Source organism: Pseudonaja textilis, chromosome Z (genome assembly GCF_049901715.1).
Source record: "Pseudonaja textilis isolate UNSWEBS1 chromosome Z, rPseTex1.2, whole genome shotgun sequence".
NCBI lineage: Eukaryota > Metazoa > Chordata > Lepidosauria > Squamata > Elapidae > Pseudonaja > Pseudonaja textilis.
The window spans coordinates 61,613,462-61,637,283 of NC_142008.1; the positions used below are offsets into that span (position 1 = coordinate 61,613,462).

The 23,822-nt window shown below is 40.2% G+C and overlaps 1 protein-coding gene across 1 annotated transcript in view; it reads left to right on the top strand.

The window, feature by feature from the left end:
* The window catches only part of ITGA9 (integrin subunit alpha 9), a 496,160-nt gene that overhangs the window by 82,063 nt on the left and 390,275 nt on the right, over positions 1–23,822 (top strand). Inside the window, 4 exon segments of the mRNA XM_087917165.1 lie at positions 5,054–5,183; positions 5,938–6,023; positions 16,131–16,199; positions 20,638–20,779. Of these exon segments, the coding sequence (XP_087773291.1) occupies positions 5,054–5,183; positions 5,938–6,023; positions 16,131–16,199; positions 20,638–20,779 (427 nt within the window).

Genomic DNA, 23,822 nt, shown 5'->3' on the forward strand with positions numbered 1-23,822 from the left:
TATACCATTTAAGAGAGATGGCTGTCCAGTCTTTCTTAAAAATCCTCCAGTGTTGGAGCACCCAGAATTTCTTGAGACAAGCAGGTCCACTGGTTAATTGTTCTTATTGTCAGGAAGTTTCTTCTTAGTTTTGTTAGTTGCTTAGTTGCTTTTCTCTTTGTTCAGTTTCCATCCATTGCTTCTTGTTTTGCCTTCTGTTTCTTTGGAAAATACACAACTACAACCAAAAATAACCACCAAACCACAACCACAAATAATTACTATCCCATCAAATAATTCCACAAATGATATCTCCTTACTCATCAGAGACATCATGATATGTGATCAGAAATGTCAAAATGCCATCTTATTTGCTCTTGAAGACACCAACAGATCAGATGACATCACCGAAGTTCATAATATAAGCAACTCAAATACAACAAACATCTCTCCTGAAGATATCATTTAAATAATCAGAGATGGCCCTGAGTTCAAACACAATGATGGCCCGGTGGCCCCAAAATTTTGTAGAGTTGTATGCAACAATAAACGCCATTGCAAAAACCAATCCCAACCACAAAAAACTTTGCTCAAGACCAGACTTATCCATACTGCAAAGAATCCGCTCCCGTGAACTCCGCAATGAACTCAAAAGATGTCTAGACAGTGGAGAGAAGGATCTATACATTGACTACCGCGCTGATTGTATAAAAGTAAGTCACACAACCCACAACTCCACATCCAACCCTACCTCATCCAACTCACCATCACTCAAAACTAGGCATGCATACCCCTAACTAACTCAATTCCAACTACAACTAGCCTTAAATGCAAGCTACTCAATGCAAGAAGCCTTGTGAATAAAATACCTGAATTTCTCCTCTTACTAAATGTGGCTAAATTCGACATCATATTTGTCTGTGAAATATGGCTCAATGCATCTCTCCTTGACTCCATTACCACAGTAAAAGACTATCATGTTTACCGATCAGATCGTGAAATCTGTAGAGGAGGAGGTGTTGCTATCTTCTATAAAAAGTCCTTACATCGAAAAAATATCCAAGTTACCCAAGAGCTTGCTCTTCCTGAGACCATCGTCTGTGAATTGTCCTTAAATATCACATTTTGATTCTTACTATGTTACAGAGCACCTGGTTATGACATCGAATATGTAAACAAGCTAAGTTCACTACTAACATGGGAAACATCCTTCCCACACACTTTTTTCTTTTTTGGTGACTTCAATCTACCTCACATTAACGACCTAAAAGAATGTACAACTGAACCCATACATGAACCTTCTACAATGCTGTAACAAACCTGGGACTGGAACAACTAGTAACCAACAATACTAGACTTAACAACTGCCTCGATCTCATCTTCTGCAACAGTTTGAATTCAATTTACGGAATACAAATTAGATAACCCTTTTCCAACAGTGACCACAGCATGATTGACTTTTGTCTCAACATATGTCCAGACAAAAATCAACACAACGATGTGATCCCCAATTATCACTTCAAAAAAGGCAACCATGATCTTATAGACAACGATCTCTTATCCCTTGATTGGCAATTTCTATTCACTGGATGCAATACTGTTGAAGACCATTACAACATATTTTTACTTGAAGTCAAAAGCATCATCGAACTATATGGACCAAGAACAACTCCAAAATCCAGAAAAAACAGATTACCCATAACAATAAGGAAGCTACAATCCAAAAAGAGATCACTTTGGCAGAAAAACAAATCTGGTCACGTTGCCAACTTCAAAAGCCAGTACAAAAATTTATGCCACCAGATAAAGACTGAATGCACCAATTATCGCATTAAACAAGAGGAAAACCTTCTTACACACCAATTGCACCCACACTTTCTACAATTTTGTAAACAACAAACTAAAAGACAAGGGGTATCCAACCCCTGAAAGGACCTAATGGTAAAGACTGCAATAATGACACCATTAAAGCCAACCTCTTTAACACATTATTTGGCTCAGTATTTGTAAACAGCAATGGATCATGCCCAGTATTTCCTAGTCCAGGGTTGCCAACCTGGACTAGTTGCAAACTCATAAAATTTGCTAGCAAGCAAACTCACAAAATTAACTCACAACACATCATGCATGTAAATACTGATTTTTTTGTAAAAAAAGAGCAACTTTTACCCAAAATCAGGCAAAGCAGGCAGATTGAGTTGCTCACAAAATCATTCAATGATCTGTCTGCCATCAGCTAGCTCAGTCTCTCAAATTTGCTTGCCGTGAGTTGCACTGAATTTGTTTGCAAGCAAACCTTCAGTCCTAAGGAGGTTGGCTGTGCTGAGCCGAAGATCTAAAGACTAGCTAGAAAGCAAGAAATTCAACCATTTCCTGCTTCCTAGCTAATCTGAATCTCCTGGCACAGCAGAACAGATGATGGTCGGAAAAAGGAAAAATAGTAGTTTAGCAGTCAAGTTTGCCAGGTAAGGAGTGAGTGGGCAGGGAGGGTTTCCGCGGGCCATGTGGGCTGAGCAGCTTTGTGTTTCTGCACAGCCTGGATTAATTGCTTTGTGGAGGTGCTCTGGGGGTGAGATTTCTCTGTGGCCCACCAACATTTTCTCACTGCTGTCCTAATTGAACCACTGACAACTACAATGATCTAATACATATTCATTTTACAGAAGACAATGTTGAAAAAGCACTATGCAATCTAAAACCATCTTTATCTATTGGACTGGAAGGAATATGTGCCTACTTCTTAAAAAAGCTATCCACTGCCATAGCCGAACCTCTAAGCATAATCTTTGAAAAATCTTTCAGGACCAGCTCCTTGCCAAAACTATGGTCACAAGCCACGGTCATCCCCATCTTCAAAAAGGGAGACCCCAGCCTAGTTGAAAATTACAGACCAATCTCTTTATGCTGTGCCACCTGTAAAGTCATGGAATCAATTATTAACCAATCCATTATCCTCCACTTAGAGACAAACAATCTACTCTCTAACAAACAGTTTGGTTTCAGAAGGAAACTGTCCTGTAATCTGCAACTCTTGCACTGTAAAAGCATATGGACTACACAACTTGATCAGGGCAAAGCAATAGATGCAATCTACATAGACTTCTGTAAAGCCTTTGATTCAGTGGTACACAACAAACTACTCCTAAAACTAAAATCTTATGGTATCTCTGCATAACTGTATAGAAGCATTCCTTTCAAACAGACAACAAATGGTCAAAATTGGGAGCATCCTATCAAATTCTGTACCTGTCAACAGCGGTCTCCCCACAGGCAGTGTTCTAGGACCAACTCTCTTCATACTCTACATAAATGATCTCTGTGATCATATTAAGAGCAACTGTGTTCTCTTTGCTGACATTGTAAAGCTATTCAACACCACAGACAATACTGCTACCCTTCAAAAAGACCTCGACTATGTATCAGAATGGTCAAACAAATGGCAACTTTAAATCTCAACAAATAAATGCTCTGCCTTACATATTGGCAAAAAAAAAATAAAACAGAAAATAAAATACAGGCTGAATAGTCAAGACCTTGTTGATGATCCATACTCTGTCAAGGATCTTGGAGTACTCATCTCTAATGATCTAAGTGCTAGAGCCCACTGTAACTACATAGCCAAAAAGGCATTAAGAGTGGTTAACTTAATCCTATGGAGCTTTTTCTCTGGTAATATCACACTACTAACTAGAGCATAGAAAACGTTTGCTAGACCAATACTCGAATACAGCTCATCAGTCTGGAACGCACATTACGTATCTGATATTAATACAGTTGAGAAAGTCCAGAAATATTTCACCAGAAGAGTTCTCCTCTACTCGTTGCAGAATATGTTATGCCACCAGACTTGAAATTCTAGACCTAGAAAATCTAGAACTACGCCGCCTTTGGTCCGATCTAAGTAAGGTATATAAAATCATACATTGCAATGTCCTACCTCTCAATGAATACTTCAGCTTCAACCATAACAATACAAGAGCAAACAATAGATACAAACTCAAGGTTAATCGCACCAAACTTGATTGCAGGAATATGACTTCAGCAACAGAGTGGTCAATGTCTGGAATACTCTACCTGACTCTGTGGTTTCTTCCCCAAACCCCAAAAACTTTAACCTTAGACTTTCTACTATTGATCTCACCCCTTTCCTAAGAGGTCTGTAGGGGGTGTGCATAAGCCCAACATCCAACGTCCCTGTCCTATTGTTTCTTTTATTTTTCTTATATGTATCCGTGTATTCATAACTATGTTTTTACTTATACCTATTGTCGTGTAAGCAATTGACAAACCAATTAAATAAATTTAAAAAAAATGTCCTCCCTTCTTTTTGACAGCACTTTAAAAGCCTGTTGCCCTCTTGGGCAAAGCATGTGAGCCATTTCCTCCTTTCAGTGATCCATGAAAGTATATAGATAAGTATGTAGATAATAAAGTAAAAAAAAATGGTGAACAACATTTTACAGAACTATAGATAAGTTGTAGCTGGGTGTTACAAGGAATGGCTTGGAGGGGAGTGGCCGGGCGAGGCTCCCCTTGATGTGAGTGACATTGAGTTGGTCACGCCCAGCCAGTCGTGACCAAGCCACGCCGAGCCCATCAGGTGACCACCAAGCCACATCCACACAGTCACATAACCACCAAGCCACACCCACAACTAAGCCACACCCACAGAACCGGTTGTTAAGAAATTTGAATCCCACCCCTGCGTGCATAAGTGCACAATCATGCCTACCTGTCTTGTTGTCCCCATTTAGTCATACCTATTTCCTATATTCATACTCAGGTTTATTCTTATACCTATTATCTTGTGATTGACAAATCAAATAAATAAACAAATAAACAAATAAAATCTTAATGCCTTCTGAAAGGCCAGTAGGATCAGGATATTTGTTGGTGTGGAGAAGAGTAGGAGAGAAGCAGATTATTCTATTATACTCTTTTCTACATTTTCAGAGTTCATTCCCATGACTCCAACGTATTTTCTGTTTCTGGATTTAGGTATGCATGAGGAATCTCAAATATTTATTTTCATTGACTATAGAGATTTAACATGACAAAACTCTTCTTTTGATAGGAGTTGGTTATCATGGGAGCTCCAGGGTCTTACTATTGGACAGGAACGATCAAAGTATTGAATCTCACTGATAATACATATTTCAAATTGAAAGATGAATCTGTGATAGCCAAGCGTTACATATATCTAGGTAAGCAAAGCACAACAATTTTCAAATTATTATTGGTTTTGAATATTGATGGTAAATAGATCCCCACATGCATAAATGTATAGCCAGTGAAATCTAAGAACATTGACCTCTATGAACTTGTTTAATGACTCAGTAAAGTCAAACCAAGTTTCTAACTCACTATATTTTGTGGTGAGTTATGCTGTTCCACTTGGGTCTCCGTGAATAATTTCTTTTTAACTGACTTTAATCTCTCATAATTCATTTTCATTTGAGGAGCATGGGTTATAGCATTTTGGGAATTGGATAAAAAGTTATCATGTATTCCATATGTTGATTGCTTTTCTAACATCTGCTATTTGCAATATTCAAATGTCATAGAAATTATCTGTTTTATACCTGAAAAACTATGTTTTTCAGTTTTAGTACTCTTCTTCTCTTTTATTGCCCTTTATTTCTTTTCAATAATAACCATCAACTGTTCTGGTACCTTTCCTGATTTAAATTTCTGTTCTTATCTTTCTCCTGCTTACATCTTATTGTTAGGTAAAACTTGCTTATTATTTCAAACCTGGACAGTGCATTTCCTGTTCCAGAAAAGTAAGGCTCTTAAAGAATTTGACGGTGTTTTGCTTGAGTCAAACTTCTTCTGAGAGAAGGGGAAAATGCTTTATCCAGCTAGATGACCTAAGACTTGGCTTCATTTCCATTTTTTTGCTGATATTTTTGGTCATTTTTTCTCTCTGATTGTCCATCCTTAAAATGCCCCACTCAGGATATGCAGTGGCAGCAGGTCACTTCTCTCAGCTGATGACCATGGACGTCGTTGGAGGAGCTCCCCAGGATGGAGGCGTTGGAAAGGTTTGGCTGTTGATCAAGCTTCAGCTCATAGTTCATCCAGGAGAAAATGGACAAGAAGTGTGGGGCTGCAGCAGTTTGAAGAATAGTCCTGAAAATATTTTATTGCCAGTAACAGAGGGAGAATAATTAATAATATCTAGTTTGTTTAAGTCTTTCCTTCTCTTGTGGTCCTATTCTCATTGTTCTGAGAATCTCATCACCCATTTTCTAGTAGCAGTAAATAGATAAACCTTCCTTTTTTAAAATCACATAATTCATTGTAAATTCAAGCTGTGGCTACCATGTATATTAACATTTTTGATGAATACTTGGTTTGCAGTAATCAAGACCAAAGATTTAGAAAAAATTTTTATTACTCAATCCAATATTGTTTATTCAAATTAGCAGTAGTTTTTCATTGACTCTAGCAGAATTAATTTTTTAATCAGGAACTTCGATATTCTTGATAAGGATGACCTAATAAGCCATAGATTTCCATCCTTTAGAGCAGGGGTGTCAAATTCAATGTCATTGCGGGCAGAATCAGGGTTGTGTTTGACCTCGAATGGCTGGGTGTGTGTGTGGGAGCAGCGGTTGGCATGGTCACGATTGATGTAGATGGGATGGCCATGGTGAGTGGAGGAGGTACAAGATCACTTAACATCACATCTGTGCCCCCAGCCAAAGACAAGAATAAAAATAAACTGCTTCCATCACATATCCCCCAACCTGGAGCCCCTCCTGCTGGCAGGGATGAGAGGGCGCTGCATCTGTCCTCTCCAGGAACACTAGTTTTGGGAGGCTGTGATAGATTGTGACTGTTTTTTTTATTTCTTCTTTAAAAAAGAAACAGACAAACACACTTATCTGAGTAACAAAAATCATTGCTTTGTGTTTCCAGTATTAATCAGCTGAGTTTTCTCTCTTCTGCTGCCACCAAGGAAACTCTCCCAATATTTTTCATGTTGCTTAAGAGGGGAAGGGGATTCTTCCAGTGAGTCTGGGGATGACACTGTGGGAAAGGAGAAAGGTGAAGGAAGGAGCCAAAGGATCTATAGGGAAAAGCTAATTCCAAAGGCTTTTCTTAGGATTTAGGTGAGAGGCAAAACCCAACAAGCTAAAAATTTGAATTAAGACTAACTTCCAACTAACTGGCAGACAGGAAACTTTCATGCAGGGAATAAAATTCATAAAGGCCAGATTCCTGATGTCATTTTCTCCATGTAGGGTGTTTCTCTTCCTCTGCTGCTTCAATCTGACACTGGGATACTCTCAAAAAGTTTGACACTGCTCAGAGAGTACAGCAGAATGCTTATGGAGGCTGGAGAGGCCAAAACAGGCTGTGTGTGGGCCTCTCAGGGCCTCCGCATGGCCCATTTTTGGCCGGCAGAGTGCTGTTGGAAACCATGGAGTCTAAAAACAGGCAGGGAGGCCACATGCAGTCCCCGCATGGCCCGTTTTGGCCAGCAGAGCACTGCGGGTCAGTCCTTTGATATTTGCAGGCTGGCCAAGTGGGTCAGATTTAAGCACCCCGCGGGCCTTGAGTTTGACACCCCAGCTTTAGAGTGACTTGCATAAAAATCACTACTATATGCAATCTGTATGTTTGTGCAAATATTGCATTTAACCTCTAGTTTATTTTAATCATTTTTAGCAAGTCTGAAACGAATCAGAATTACTTTTGCAGATAAGCAAAACATAAAAGTCCTCCTCTCCACCCATTCCTCCATTCCCTGCCCAGTCAGTCCTTATTGCGCATGCAGTCAGATTTTGGATTTTGTTCCCTCCCTTTTTTTGACTGCCTAATGCTCTCATGGATTAGATAGACAGAGCAGAAACATAATATAGGAATAAACTGGTAAACCACAAAAAAGCCCATATTTTTATATCTCATTAGGTACCAAGTTGAAATCAGGAAGCTAATCACAACTCTCCAACTGATTTTATTCCTGTACTGTGGCATATTCATGGTTCTCCATTTCTACATCACCCAGAGCCAAAAAATAAACTATGTTATAACTTTGTGTAGCCACATGTTCCTCCAAGTCTAGGAAGGAATTTGATCTTTAATATAGAGCACTACAATATATGATCCAGGATAGGAATGCTGTATAAGTTACATATGGAGGCCTAACTCTTTAATTGCTACTCTACCACATTAAGCAAGATAGTTGTGAGACTCAAGTCTATAGCATATCTTGTAGATCAAGAGCCAGTACTGACTTGTAGGCCAGTATATGAAATTGTGGCTTACTTTAGGCAAACAGCCCAATTGCTTCTGAGTGGACATCTCATATATGCCATGCATAAGATCATTAATTTTTGAACATGGGCTACCTATTAACCCTGTAAAGTAGATTGCTGTTACTATCCTCAAATATTATTTGGAATGAAGGATTATAGCTACTTAAATCCACCTAGTTTGACTAAGATGAAATGTGAATCATAATTTTTTAAATTGTAATTTTTAGTTTGTACTTTTAACAATTAGAGCTATAAACCAGCACAATATTTCAAGCACTAAAGCTTTCTGGAGAAAAATATTTTATATATGACAAATAATAATCATTAACATTTACACCAGAAAGGCAGTCTCCTTGTGCATAAACTTAGTCATGCAATGTGTTTAGCATATTCTTAGTCTTTAAACACATCTCACTTTTGTAATTAGTATCCTGAGTGAGTATCAGTACACTGTAGATACTTCTTTGTTGGTGGGATGTGGAAAAAGAATGCCCTGGCTTGGAAGAAGTCTCTTGATTAAAATTCCTACTTACATAAAATAATGTGCTTGTGATAAAACTAGATTGTGCTTACTATTAACAGGGTATGCTGCATGGTGCATAGAAATGACTGACACCAGTAACTTTATCTAAATTTTCTGTGAAAGCTTTAATTAACCAGCATCATTATGGTGTTAGAGATTAATATATGTGGGCCTGCTAGTGGTAATTTGGAAGATTGTGGTACGTAAGAGGAGTAAATAATAAAAAATACAAATTAATGAATGAAATGAGTTAAGGAAAAGTAGATAGCATGTAACTCTGAAATAAGAATGATATAATACGTCTGAATGAAAGTGGTCAAATCTTTGAAATTGAGGAATACGCCTGTAGAAATAGAATTATATGTTTATGAATAAAAGAGCTAAAATGTTTGACAGAAATTATGATTGGATGTCTTCTAGATCAGTGGTTCCAAAAGTGGGCGGTACTGCCTCCTGGGGGGCGATGGGATGACTTAGGGGAGTGCTAAGAGGCAAGTGGGTAGCAGGGGGGTGCTAAGAAGAAAAGGGAGCAGCAGAGGAGTCCTGGAGGTGGCCCCCTCGCAGGGCACAATTCAGGGATGGGATTCTACTTGTTCATTACTGTTCCCGGTAATTTGGAGAACTAGTAAAATGGCCCCATTCCTCTCCACCCGTTCCTCCATTCCCTGCCCAGTCAGTCCTTATTGCACATGCATGACATCGCATGTGTGCACGACAATTGTTGATGGCCACAGCAGTGCATTGGAAAAGCGGAGCAAACAAAGCCAGAGGTTGGTAATTTTTCCTGTAAAAAGCCTCCAGATGCTGCGTCTTTTTTTTTGATGCAGCTGGAGTCTGGAGGCTTTTTGCAGTGAAAATTACCAACCTCCGGCTTTGCTCTGCTTCTCCAGTGCGCCACTGCTGCCATGTTCTAGGCGCCGGCCATGCAGGCTCACCCCATTGACTGCTGCTCAGACTTGCTTGGGCAAGTCCCTCCAGTGCAGCGGGCTCAGTGGGGTGGACCTGTGGGGCCAGTGCCAAGAATGCAGCCATAGCAGCGCATTGGAACAGAGGAGCAAGCAAAGCTGGAGGTCAGTAATTTTTGCTGCAAAAAGCCTCCAACCACTGCAGTCCAGCTGCATCGAAAAAAACACGGCGGCTGCAGGCATTCGTGACAAGGGTGATGTGGGCTGGTGAGGAGCCCAGTGACAACAGTGGCTCAGCCCTGGCTTGCCTTCCCTGGCAGCCAGCTGTGGGAGGAAGATAAAGTCATGGCCTGGGATGATGAAAGAGGTGGTCGTGGGGGAGGAAATGGGGAGATTAAGGGCCGGGGCCTCTGAAAGGGGGAACAGGGTGATGGAGGATTAGCCCAGGCCTTTGACAGATCAGGCCACACCTGCCTGGGCAGAAAATAGATAGATAGATTAGGGAAGGGATAGAGAGGGGGGAAAGAGAGAGAGGGAAAGAGAAAGAGAAAGAGAAAAAGAGAGAGGAAAAAAGAAAGAGGAAAAAGAAAGAGAGAGAGAGAAAGGAAAGAGAGAGAGGGAAAGAGAGAGAGAGGGAAAGAGAAAAGGAACAGACAAGAAAATAGAGAAAGAAAAAGCGAGAGAGAGGAAGAAAAAGGATAGACAAAGGGAGATGGAAGGAAGGGACAGAAAGAAGAAATAGAGGGGAAAGAGAAAGAGAGAGAGAAAAGAGAGGGAGAAAGAAAGGGAGGGAGGAGAAAGTGAATGGGATAAGGAGGGAGAGAGGGAGAGAGAAAAAAGAGGGAAGAGAAAGAAAGAGGGAAAGAGGGAGAAAGAGAGAGAGAAGGAAGACACAAGAAAAAAAAGGAGAAAAGGGAAAGAAAAAGGGAGAGAAAGGAAGAAAAGGGATAGACAAAGAAAGGGTGGGGGTGAAAGAAAAAGAAAGAAAAAAGAAAGGGAGGGAGGGAGGGAAGAAAAAGTGAATGAGATATCTAGTCCAACCACTTGCTCCAGCAGGGTTAGAAGTGAGTGTGTGTGTGTGTGTTTGTATATGTGTGTGTGCATGTCTGTCAAAACTCTCCAAACAGGTCAAGTAGCTCTGAGGAGATCAGTCATAAATTAGAACACTTGTTAAGCAACTGACCATTAAGTGAGGACTACTTGTATTTGCTTTGCCAGTCACATGGCTGTCTGGCCATGCCCACTCAGTCACATGACCAAAAGCCACACCCACAAATATTAGGCCACACCCACAGAAACAATTGTTAAGAAATTTGAATCCCACCCCTAGGTGGGGGGCACTGAGAATGAGGTGGTGGGCTGAAAAAGTTTGGGAACCACTGTTCTAATTCATAAGCCTGGAGCCAAGTTTCAAAAGAAATCCAATTATTTATTAGGAACAACATGTCGGCACTTTTCCCAAGTACAGTTGGCTCTGCCCTATGTAATTTACTGTTCATCTATGACCCTGTTTCCCCCCTCCTCCCAAGGTGTGTCATAAATCATATTCTCCAACAAAATACTTTTGCGGGCTGTGGAAAACATGCCTCTCTGGCTGGGCTTGGTAACTTGAAACACAATCTGGAGAAAGATATGCATGGAATGTGCTTCTGATCATAGCAACGAACTGTTCCATCAGATCTGTGCTACTGTGAACAGCATTATTGTACACAATCTCCGAGAAAGGCTTGTGGTCCGTCCAATTGGACTGCTGATAGTTCACATAGCACCTCAGATACTGCTCTACCATGGCATTCAGTCTCTGCCCCCCATTGGTGCTTGTATGAAAGACAGAGCTAAGACCCTGGGATGACCCAGTGGACTGCAGGAACTTCCTCCAGAACTTAGATGTGAACTGGACCCCTCTGTCTGAGATAATTCTTCGTAGTACTCCATGCAAGCGGTAGATGTGCTTTAGTAACAGTTTGGCTAACGGGTGGTCTGAGGGTAGTCCGCTGCCGGGTATGAAGAGCGCCTGTTTGGAGAACAGGTCTATTACAGTCCAGATCACTGTGTTCCCTTCCACTTTTCAGAAACTCTACTATAAAGTCCATTGCAATTTCCTCCCATGGCCTCACTGGCTTTGCTACTGGTTGCAGCATTCCGGGGGTGTATATTTCCTGGTCATTTTTTCATTGCGGCATAGATGGTGCAACTTTTCATATAACTATCAACTTTTTCTTTTTGCCAGATCACCAGAATTGCCTCCATGCTAATTGTAAGGTCTTTAAGAACCTGAAGTGGCCTGTCGATTTGGCATTGTGGCTCCTCTGGAGGATTAGGATGCGTAGGGATTCTGGGATGTAGAGTTTCATCCCCTTCCATGCCAGGTCATCCCTTTTTTTCAAGATATGTTGATTGTCTTGGAACCAGGATCTGCTAGCATTCACTTTTAAGTTTTATGGTGAGATCGCTTGTGGGTGTGCCTTGCTGGTCATGGCATTGTTGCTTGGTGATTACTTGGGCAGTTATTTAGGCAGGAGGGACAATGGCATCTACTACCTCCTCCCGTTTGCATTTGTACTAGGGCATGCAGGAGAGGGCATCAGCTAGAAAGTTCCTCCTCCATGGAATGTGCTTTAGCTCGAAGTCGAACCAGTTGAAATATTGAACCAAGCAGACTTGTTTGGATGATAGTTTTCATGGGGTCCTAAGGACTTCCAGATTTTTGTGGTTGGTCCAGACTTAAAACTGCCTCTGCCCCTCTTCCAGTAGGTGGCACCAGGTTAATAGTGCCCATCTCACCATGAAAGCTCTTTTTCCCATGCGGCCCATCACCTCTCTGTGTTCGTGAGCTTGCGGGAGATGCAGGCGCAGGGCTATACGTTTCCTTGGCTATTTCTTTGAAGTAGCATGGCTCCCACAGCCACATCACTGATGTCTGCCTGGATGATGAAAGGTTGTTAGGGGTCAGGATGCTTCACTATTGGTTCTTTTGCAAACAGTTCTTTCAGTGTTTCAGATGCCTTTTGGCAGGTTAGGTCCCACTGTGGGGATTGTCCTGGGTGGGTTTTCGTTCTTGGGCTCCCTGTCTTTAGGAGGTCCATCATGGGTTTGGCAAACTTCATGAAGGGGATGAATTGCTGTTAGAAGTTTGTGAACCCTAAGAAGCTTTGTAGCTGTCTGTGGGTGTGAGGGGGCTGCCAGCCTAGGATGGCTTGTACTTTGGCTGGATCCATTTCTATGCCCTCATTTGACACTTGGTAGCCAGGTAGTCTAGCGTGCATGGTGGAATTTGCATTTTGATAGTTTGACGTACAGGTTGGCTGTGAGAAGTTTTCCAGTATCTGGAAGACCAGGGGTATGTGGTCGTCCATGGTCTCAGTGTAGATGAGGATATCGTTTAGGTAGATGAGAACCTCCTTATAGAAGTGCTCGTGCAGCACCTCATTTATTAACTGCATGAACACGGTTGGGGGCCCCTGCAGTCTGAAAGGCATCACTTTGAATTGGAAGCTTCCTAGGGGGGCAGTTTAATGATGTTTTCCATTCATCTCCCTCTCTGATGCTTACTCAGTAATATGCTTCTCTGAGGTCTAATTTGGTAAAGTCTTTTCCCTTGACCAGGTGAGATAGCACATCCTTCATGAGAGGGAGGGGTTATGGATTGTGTACACACACACAGTTTATGCTTCTAAAATCAACACATAATCTCACAGTTCGATCCTTTTTTCTCTTTGAATAGGACTGGGGCTGTGGCTTGGCTGGCTCGATAAACCCCCTTGCTAGGTTTTTGTCTATGTATTTGCACAATTCTTGCATTTCCCAGAGCATCATGGTTTGGACTTGTGCAGTTTTTCCCTGGGGATGATTTTGATGGTGCAGTCTGCCTCATGGTGGGGAGGCAGAACATCACACTGGGTCTTGCTGAATACTTCTGCGAGATCCTGATCTGCTCAGCCTCTGGGATTTTGTCGGAGGTGGCTGCCAGTTGTTCTAGTGGGTCCTTTGGAAGGGTTCCCTATGTGGGCAGTGCTTCTATCTGCTTGTGTAGAGGTAGTTGGGGTCCCCTTGCTATCCTCAATGTGTGACTACCCCCTTGCACCAGATAGTCAGTCTCCACTTGTTTAGCCAGGTGAGTCCCAGTATGACTCTGTCTGTCACTTTGGGGACTATTACAAATCAAATTACTTCCCAGTGATTTGCTAACTCTAGCCTCATTGGTTCAGTCAGGTTCCCCCCAATAGGGACCTGTTGACCTATTTGAACCAGATCGGATGGCTTAATCTTTTTGCTCTGATCCCCAGTTTCAGGACCATGGTTAGGTTGATCAAGCATCTAGTGCAGCCTGAGTCTATTAGAGCTTGAAAAGTCCCCTGGGTTCCTGTTTCTGGGTCTATTAGGTATATTGGGAAAACAAAAGGGTGAACTGGTTCACTCACCATTGGGTCATTTTTGCCCTTGTCCTTGCTGTCGTAGGAGTCTGGTGATTGCTCGTTGTTTCCTGGGGAACCCCCACTTTGTCTGGGTGGGGAAGGACCTCTGCAGCCTGGAGACATATCATGGTGCGCTTGGGGCCTTGTTCCGATTATGCCATGGATGGTGGCTCTGGCCTTGGTTTTAGGGCTGGGTATCATGTGGCCTATTCCCCTGCATCTGTAGCATTTCAGCGGACTTTGTGGGAAGGCTGATTTTGGGGACGGCTGTGGTGTAGTGGTTCCCTGTCAGCTGAGTGGCCTCTGGTCTAGTTGACCTCCCAATGACTCTCCTGAATTCACAGATATGTTCCTTGATGTGTTGCCCCTCTGCCTTAGGTTTCTGAGCTCATCTTCCATCCTTCGCCTCCTCAAATCAGTCATCTATGTCCTGCAGTTGGGGGGTTCTCCTCTTGTGTAGGGCTGCTAGCCATTCCCTTGCCTCTCCCTCTAGCTTCTTGGGTGGGAGTGTTCACCATGGCTCTGGGGGATGGGTAGAGGTATCTATAGTGTTCTAGGTGGATCTCAGCTGAATCAAGAAATACAGTTAGTTGGTTGGAGTCCCCATCAAATTTCCCCCTGAAGTGGGCAGTTTGTTCAGTACTGGTCCTCCTTCCTCCTGTCAACCTCTGTAAGCCTGCGCTCAATGTGGCTGGCCACCTTTTCAAAAGTTTCAAAAGAAATCCAATTGTTTATTAGGAGCAACATGTCAGCACTTTTTCCAAGTGCAGTTGGCCCTGCTCTGTGTAATTTACTGTTCACCTATGGCCCTGTTTCCCCCTCCTCCCAGGGTGTGTCATAAATCACATTCTCCAACAAAGTTATTTCATGGGCTGTGGAAAACACGCCACTCCGGCTGGGCTTGGTAACTTGAGACACAATCTGGAGAAATGTATGCATGGAATGTGCTTCTGATTATAGCAACTAACTGCTCCATCCGATCTCCCCCACTTCATATGGCAAGTCAAGAGCAAGCGAGGAATGCTTTACGAGTTGACATGGATAAATGTGTAAGGCATGATTGTGGTGACATTGGAGCAGTATCAGATTGAGTCATGATGCCTTGTTTAATAATCCTGAATGATATGCAGCAAATATTACATTGTATGATACAGTGAGGAAAATGATGTGAAAAGAAAAGTATCAAAGATCAAAATAGTTGTGTTTGTCAGGAAAAAATTAAATGAATGAATGAAAATTGCACGTCAATATTAAACTGGAGGAAGTAGAAAAATTTGTTTATGTTTGAAACTATGGAGAGGAATTTTAAGAATTTAAATCTGGTGAAATGACAGTATGTAGTAGGCTGTGGGTGGATTACTGCAAGGAATGAATGGTGATGTAGACAAAAATGACTGGGAATAAAATGATGTTGCTGTTTTCATGTATGAAAGTGAAAGTTAGATATACCCGGAAAAACATAAAATCAAATTGAATATAGTCAAAATGATGCATTTAAGCAAGATAATATAGGGTCAAAAATGAATGAAGGCTGAATGAATGTGGATTTAATAGTAAAATGAGTGACCAGCAAAAAAAGAAATTCACTGAGATAAAAGGATTGAATTCCCAAAAATTATATTTAAAAATGGAAAAGAGGATGCTTGAGACAGTTGTGATTGGATGGAGTTCATCAAAGAAAGAAAAAAGACACTTAAGAACAAAATAAAATGTATGAAGCAATGAAGCTGTGGTGGAAAGAACGATGGTTTGTAAAGATAAAATAGTATGGAGTGCTATATGAATGTTTTAGTGTAAACTTGTTTCAGCTTTATTGCTCTCCCCCCCTCTCTCCCTCTCCCTCCCTCCCTCCTTCCCTTCTCTCTCTTAATTCTTAAACTTTAATCATGTTTGACTACTTACATTTTATGCCTTTTTTGCACTTTATATAACATTGTTTACCCCAAAAGAGTGCTGCATTATAGGCACATTGATGTGCATAAATTATGTCAGTTGATCTAATTATATTGGAGATAAAACTTCATTATTTTTAACTTCATAGGTGTACATATTCCGCACAGATAAGAATTCTGGCTCTTTGATCAAAATTTTTCAGGCTTCTGGTAAAAAGGTGAGTAACCCTCAAGCAAAAATATATTTAATTACAATCAGCTTTCACAAATAATAGTGTTTGGGGGTGTTGGGCTTTAGGATTTACTATCGTGATCTGGAGAACAAATTTCCCAACATTTTGCCAGCAACTGTGGCCGGCATCTTCAGTGGCAGTATAGCATATCATTTGCATCTGAAGATGCCAGCCATAGTTTCTGGCAAAAATGTCTGGAAATTTGTTTTCCAGACCATGTCACTAAATCCTGAAACCCAGCACTGTCAACAAATACATGTGTTAACTTTTGAATAAATGTAATAAAGGATATCCCATAGTGTTCTTGTCAAAGCCTTATTATATTTAGGTAGCTCATTAGCACAATGCTTTCAAGGCAAGAGTTTACTCAATTGATCCCATTTCTTTCTTCATGCTTCAATTTTCTGAGTTGAGAACATTTTAAGAAACAGATGTCTTGGATCATCCATTCATGTAACCATGCATTATAAATTAGTGCTGGATTTTTATCAGCTTGATAGGAATCCTTTTTGCAAATGCCATCAAACTGTTAAAGTGAATATATGTCTTTATTTGTAGAACCTATGATATCAGGTAAAGCAAAATTATGCAAAAGCTCTGTAAGTTTTCTGCGCTCAACAGAATTGTGTGGCATTTAGATGAGATTTTTTATAAGATGGCCTCTGATGGACTTCTAAACCATTCTGTGACACCATAGTTGTGCTGCAAAAAATAATGCTAGGAGCTTTCTTTTTATGAAGTTCTGTTATGATGGCATACAATCTGAAGTAGTTGACTTTTGAAAATTGTAAATAAATTGTAAATTAAAATTGACAGATGTAAATGGCAAAAAATTAAAAAATTCTCACAATAACATTAGGTTTCCTCTCAGGACAATCCTATGACAGGATTATCTTTTCCTTCATGAAATTGCTCTAATTCATAGTGACATATTATTCATTTACTTCATTCATAGTCTAGGAAATTAAAATAACACTGCTGTATGCAATTGCAAAGAATAAAAGGAATCCACACAGGATTAGATGCTGATTGTCCAGCAACCCAGAAAAGTAAACAGAATTAGAGTTATCTAGTTGATCCTTGTCTTTCAGTTTCTTTCTACTGTGATTTGTAAAACAGTGCTTATAACTTTTCAGTACCGAAAAGTCCATTTAATTCAACTACTGGTATGAAAGGCAGGGTTACTGCTGCATGACTTACCTAAGCCATTGGCTGAAGTATGGGCTCAGTTTGATTGAAGAAAAATTGGTGGCTAAATTAAGGAGGAGGTAGAATTACAATTATTTAAACAGTAAGCAGCCTCTGTAAATAGTTTCTGAAAGCCTAGTTTGATGATCCAACTTTTTGGTCAAACAGAACTTTTATTTGCATAACAAAATAACACATGATAACTTAACTTAATAACTCAGTTTAATGAATTCAACCAGTTCTGAGATTTTTCTAACATACTGAACTATTAACTAACTAAGTACAATAATTAGATTTGCATAGTCCATTTAGAAATAAACAATTCAATTATATTTTGGTCTGAGTCCTATTTTCACAGTGAATGAAGGATAAGCATTTCTTGGCAAAAATCCAAAGTACATTCACAATTCAGGGCAGCTTGTTAAATCAGGGTTTTCTTGTGAAAACTGCATAAAATGTTTCCATCCTGTGTACCTCCAATTCATAGCTTGTCATCATATAATGCAGAGAGAGTCTGTTTGATACCACTACCATACATATGTGATGCTTTCATATTAATTCTGAAACCAAGTCATATGATGTATGATCTTTTCAGTTTTAAATCTGCCAAATGCAGTCTTTTTTCAGTCCAGCCACTTCAATCCAAATAACAATTGTCTATTATAACAATTAAGTTTTCAAAAATAAATCAGTACAATAAAGTCAGATGTTACTCTATGTCAAGTGCCAGGGAGAATAGAAGATTAAGGCAGTTCAAACGAATATAAAGATTTATTGCAAGCTTAAGCAAGAAGATAAACAAGTATCTGGCCAGCTGACCATTAAGGGAAACATGGGAAATATGAGACACATTCAAGGTAGGGTGGACTTAGATCTCTTGTGGGTATAAAAAGAAGTCATGACTTATGATGCATTTGACCCCTCCCTTAGGTTCAACTTGGTCATCTCCTACATTGTCTTCCCCACTAAGAACATTATTATTTCCATTCTATCCTCAAAGGCTGTATGGAAAAGAAAGGCAGCCTATTGACAGCTTTCTGAAAAACCAATAGGAGCAATACCAATTCTTATCTCTAGAGGTAGGTTATTTCAGAGAAGGGAAGATATTGCAAAGTGGGCTGTTCTCTAAACCTCTTCTTGCTTATATTTCCAGATGAGACACTTTTAATATGCCCTCTTTATTAGTTCTTACTAGATAGGCAATTCTACTTGGAGCAGACTGTTTTATAGGTAACCAAATTACAGGATAATAATTAGCATCTTAAATTGAACTTGAACATTTGCAAGAAATCAGTGCAGTTCCTGGAAAAAAATTATATCTTGTGGGTAAATCAAAAATACTGTGTCACTATATCAACAGCTATATTTCAAACCATTTTTATCTTTGTAACAGTTCTCAAGTTGAACTCATTTTAAATAGACTTAAACAATAACCATTCAAAATGAAACCCGCTTAATATTTTAAATCCTTTACATTTCATTATTTAAAATTATTAGATGGAATGAATCTTTTTCTGTGGGGCCGTAAAACTAATGATCTATGCTTGTACAATATGTTTTTTTTTTAATAGTATTTTGAGTTTCCCATACCCACCCATTTGAAGGGCCATTGACTTGAATGAAAAGGAATGGAGGAAAAAAAAATATTGATGCATTCAATGAGAAGAAAGCTGAGTCCATATGAACATTCTGCCCTTGTGCTTTTTGGTTCCCTTGAAGGCCCCTTATTCTACAATATCTTGAAACTTCTTCATTAAGTAATTTGTCATTGATTCAATCGTTGGATGAATTTTTGAGCTGGTAATAGTCTCCAGTATTACTGAACTGTATATCAGTGCATTTTTAGGCATAATATTGATCTATCAATATTCCTGACCTAGTTTTCTTGTTAAAAAAACTGGTTTTTGAATTACTGAGAACACATTTGCTTCCTGACCCAAATGTACTTTTTCAAGAGGCAACTGGACTTTCTTGTTTTTCTTTGAAGATGTTTCACTTCTCATCCAATAAACTTTGGATGTTCCTAACTCAGTTTGGATGAGAAGCAAAATATCTTAGAAGAAAAAACAAAGTCCGGTTGCTTCTTGAAAAAGGACCTTTGGACAACCATGACCTGGATAACTGAGAATCTCCATAGGTATCTACTTCATGACTTAATTCTACTTTAACTCCATTGAAGAGATTGTAAGTTGTTTGGAATCTATGAGACAATGGTCAAACAAGCATCCAAATGAAATTTTTATACTGCATTAGTTTTATTCTTTTAGTTTGATTATTAGAATCATTAGTTTGATTCTTTTTTAAAAGTATCTTGCATGAAATCTTTACTGATGTAGGTGAATCATCATCATTGTCACTTCAGTAGTCCAGCTTTATTTAAAGCAAGACTAGGTAAGCCTTAAGAGGAGGCAGAATTACAATTCCTAGTAGCCAAAGCTACTAGGTAGCTTTGGCTACTAGGGTATTCTCTGAAATGCCAGAAGTTCAGTAATTAATTACTTTTGCTGCTTAGCAATATTTCAAGAGTGTTCTTGTGAGGAAATGAGAGTGGGAGGGGGCTATCTGTATTGCTTTGTGCTGTAAAAGAAAGGTGGGATAGAAGACAAAATAAGCTAGAAATGATGTGAGGCTTTTAAAAATAAGAACAGTGATGATGATAATAATATAGACTTGACAATTGTTGATAAGAAAGTTTGGATAATAGACAAGGCAGTACCTGGAGACAGGAGAAGAGAAAGAACTGAAGAAAATCACAAAATACAAAGACCTTCAAATAGTAATAGAATGGTTGTAGCAAAAAATGAAATAAATGTAGTACCAATAGTAGTACGAAAACAACTGGAGCACCATTTAAACACTGTTGGCATTGAAACAAAAAATAGCCATCAATCAAATGCAAAAGGCAGTTTTACTTGGAACAGCTAACATCTTTCAACAATACATTTAACACCATCAAACAACAACTGCCTATCCCAGATCTTGATAAGTGGATAAAAATGTCAAACCAAGTCTATATATCTTGATGTGTTCAATGGTGTTCAACCATAACAATAAGAGTGGTTACCCTGTCCAGTTGATATTATAAAACTATTGCAACTGGCATTTACAGCTGCCAGATATGAGATCAGTAAGTTGTTTCACTTGCAAAAAAAAAAAAAGAGATAAAACCTTGTGTGATTTCCTCTTGTGTGTGGGCAGATACTGAATGCTTTGTTGTGACTCGGCTTGGTTGCAGATGGGCTCTTACTTTGGCTCCTCCTTATGTGCAGTTGATCTGAATTCTGATGGACTTTCAGACCTGCTGGTGGGAGCACCCATGTTTTCTGAGATTCGGGATGAAGGTCAAGTCACCGTTTTCCTCAGCAGAGGAAATGTAAGTATATGAATGAACCAAGCTAGCAGCTTGGAGAAATCTTTATAATACTTATCACAATTGTAATGTATTATGTCAATTTGGTTTTAGGGCATTAAGCAAATGTGGGATTGCAATTTTCCAATTTCTACTTAAGGAGTAAAACAGTTTTAATAAAACAAGGGGATGCATGTGCTTTTATTATCTCTTAGAATGTTATAAAATCTGTTTGAATTCCTTCTTGTGCGAGAGTGGACAAATCTGTTATAACACAAACAAGAGAATACTGGGATGTCTACCAGCCTAGATTATTCTCATTTTTACTATGTTTAGCCTGTTGTTATGACATTTTTCATTTGAAAAAAATCTAAACCAGCTTCTGTCACAATGAAGGTATCCTAAAAAAAGCACTGAAAAGTTTAGAACACACTGAAAAACAATAATGGAGCCAAGCAGACTTAACAGATTAACAGAGTTGAAAGGGACCTTGTAGGTCATCTAATCCAACCCCATGCCCAAGCAGGAGACCCTACACTATTTCTGCCAAATGGCAGTTCAATCTCTTCTTGAAAGTCTTAAGTGATAAAGCTCCCACAACTTCCGAAGGCAAGCTATTCCATTGGTCGATTGTTTTCAGTGTCAGAAAATTTCTCCTTATTTCCAGGTTAAATCTCTCCTTGTTCAGTTTCCATCCATTATTCCTTGTCTAACCTACTTACTGTGTCCGACCTATTTACTGACCTACTTAGAGAGGAGTGCTTTTCCAGTGTTTTTAAAGATGGAGATAATGAGAAGGTTTTTAGAGAGTTTGTGTGTGTGTGTGTATGTAGTATACACAAATACATACATTTGTGTGTGTGTACACACACAGCATACATACATGCACACAATAGGCACACAAACAAACATATACCCCCCTAGAGAGTGAGAAAGGCTTAAAGATTATTGAGTATGCTCCACCATAATAATAATAATACTTTATTTGCGGTCACAAACCAAAACACAAGTACAACAAAAGAAGAACATGGGAAAATTAATCATGAACAATTGGTCACCAAAACTTGACTAAGTGGAATTACAGCGTTCTCCTCTGATGGTTACAGCTCTTAAAAAAACCTTTTGCTTTATAGTCCAGTTTCAATCTTGTTATTAGAGATTCTGATATTTGAACTGGGAACTGTTAGGGCATGAGGTTTAAAACAAATGAAGCAACCAATCATGGAGATTGTATATTAGAAGAAAAGTAGCAAAATATACCAAAATACATAATTATGAACTGGCCCAGTGTTATTTAGAAGCCTGGATTTCTCTTGGCCAGGTGAGTAAAGTCACTTCTTTGCTGTACTCCAGCCTTTCCAGTTTACTAGTTCCAGAAACTTTGGATCACATACTTCAGATCTACTGTTGTATACATACATGGCCTTAGTAGGCATAGACTCTCATTATAGCCAGTTATGATTAAGAAAGCTGTATAATTGTAAAAAGAATATTTGACAAGCTGCAGAGTTAATAAGTGGGTATTGTTTGCTATTCATAGGAAGTAAGTCATTCAGGGATAACTGTATAATATAAATGGACGAGATCAAAGAAATTATTAGGATGTGTCTGGAAGAATTGCAGGTTATTAAGATGCATTGAGATAGCAATGAGAGAGAGTATAAACTTGTATCATATTTGATTCCAAAACAGATGTAAAATATGCCCCATAAAGCCAGAATTTTTAATTATTTTGCTGTTCATATTTTGGCTTGTATTATGTGCTAACATGTCAGTACTGTTCACATAGGGAGTTATTTTCAAGGCATGCTCATCAGGATCAGTACTTAATGACTGTGATTCAATACTTTTTCTTTTGTTTAAATATGGCAACTTTATGGGCAGCCATAGTATGCCTTAGAAGACTGAATTTGTACTACTACTGTGTTTCTCATAAAATAAGGCCGGGTCTTGTATTTTTTTTGAGCCCCGAAAAAATGGCTAGGCCATCTTTTCGAGGGTGACTTAATTCTCCCCCTTGCATCCTCATCTAGAGCACCCCGCGGGCAGCCTTGCCACCAGCTGCTCCTAATGGGTGATCATGGTGAAGCGCAGAGAGCTCCCTACTCCCACCAAACACCTTTGCTGCAGACCCAAGACCTTTGGCACCCGCCGCTGTTGCTTTCCCTTCTGCCCATTCTGCCACCACTTTTGGAGCGGTCGCTTCCGTGTTTGGAGTGCCGCTGCCATTTGGAGTGCCGCCGCCATTTGGAGCACCACCATCATGTTTGGAGCTGCCACTTCCACGTTTGGAGCTGCCGCCATGTTTGGAGTAGCGGCGGCGCTCCAAATGGCGGTGGTGCTCCAAACAGCGGCAGTGCTCCAAACGTGGAAGCAGCAGCTCCAAACACAGCGGCAGCTCCAGATGCGGACATGGCAACTCCAAACAGCGGCAGTGCTCCAAACAGCTGTGGGGTTCCGAACATGGAAGCAGCAGCTCCAAACGCGGCGGCAGCTCCAAATGCGGAAGCGGCAGCTCCAAACAGCAGCAGTGCTCCAAACAGCCGCAGTGCTCCAAACGCGGAAGCGGCAGTTCCAAATGCGGACATGGCAACTCCAAACAGCAGCAGTGCTCCAAACAGCAGTGGGCTGTTTCCAAACACCCATTCCAAACGTGGAAGCGGCAGCTCCAAACGCAGCAGCAGCTCCAAATGCAGAAGCAGCAGCTCCAAACGGCAGCAGTGCTCCAAACGTGGAAGTGGCAGCTCCAAATGTGGCGGCGGCATGGGCAGAAGGGAAAGCAACAGCGGCGGGTGCTGAAGGTCTTGGGTCTGCCGCAAAGGTGCTTGGCAGAGCTCTCCATGCTCTGCCATGATCGCCCATTAGGAGCAGCTGGTGGCGAGGAATTGCTGCCCGTAGGGCGCTCCTAATGGCAAGTTTGGAGCCCTTCCCCCCATTTTGCATGTTTTAAAATAGGCCTAAATTTGGGGGGGAGGGGCTTAATTTCATTTTATGCCTAGAAAACATGCTGGGTCTTCCTATTGGGGGAGGTCGTATTGTGGGAGAAACACGGTATTATTATTAGTAGTACT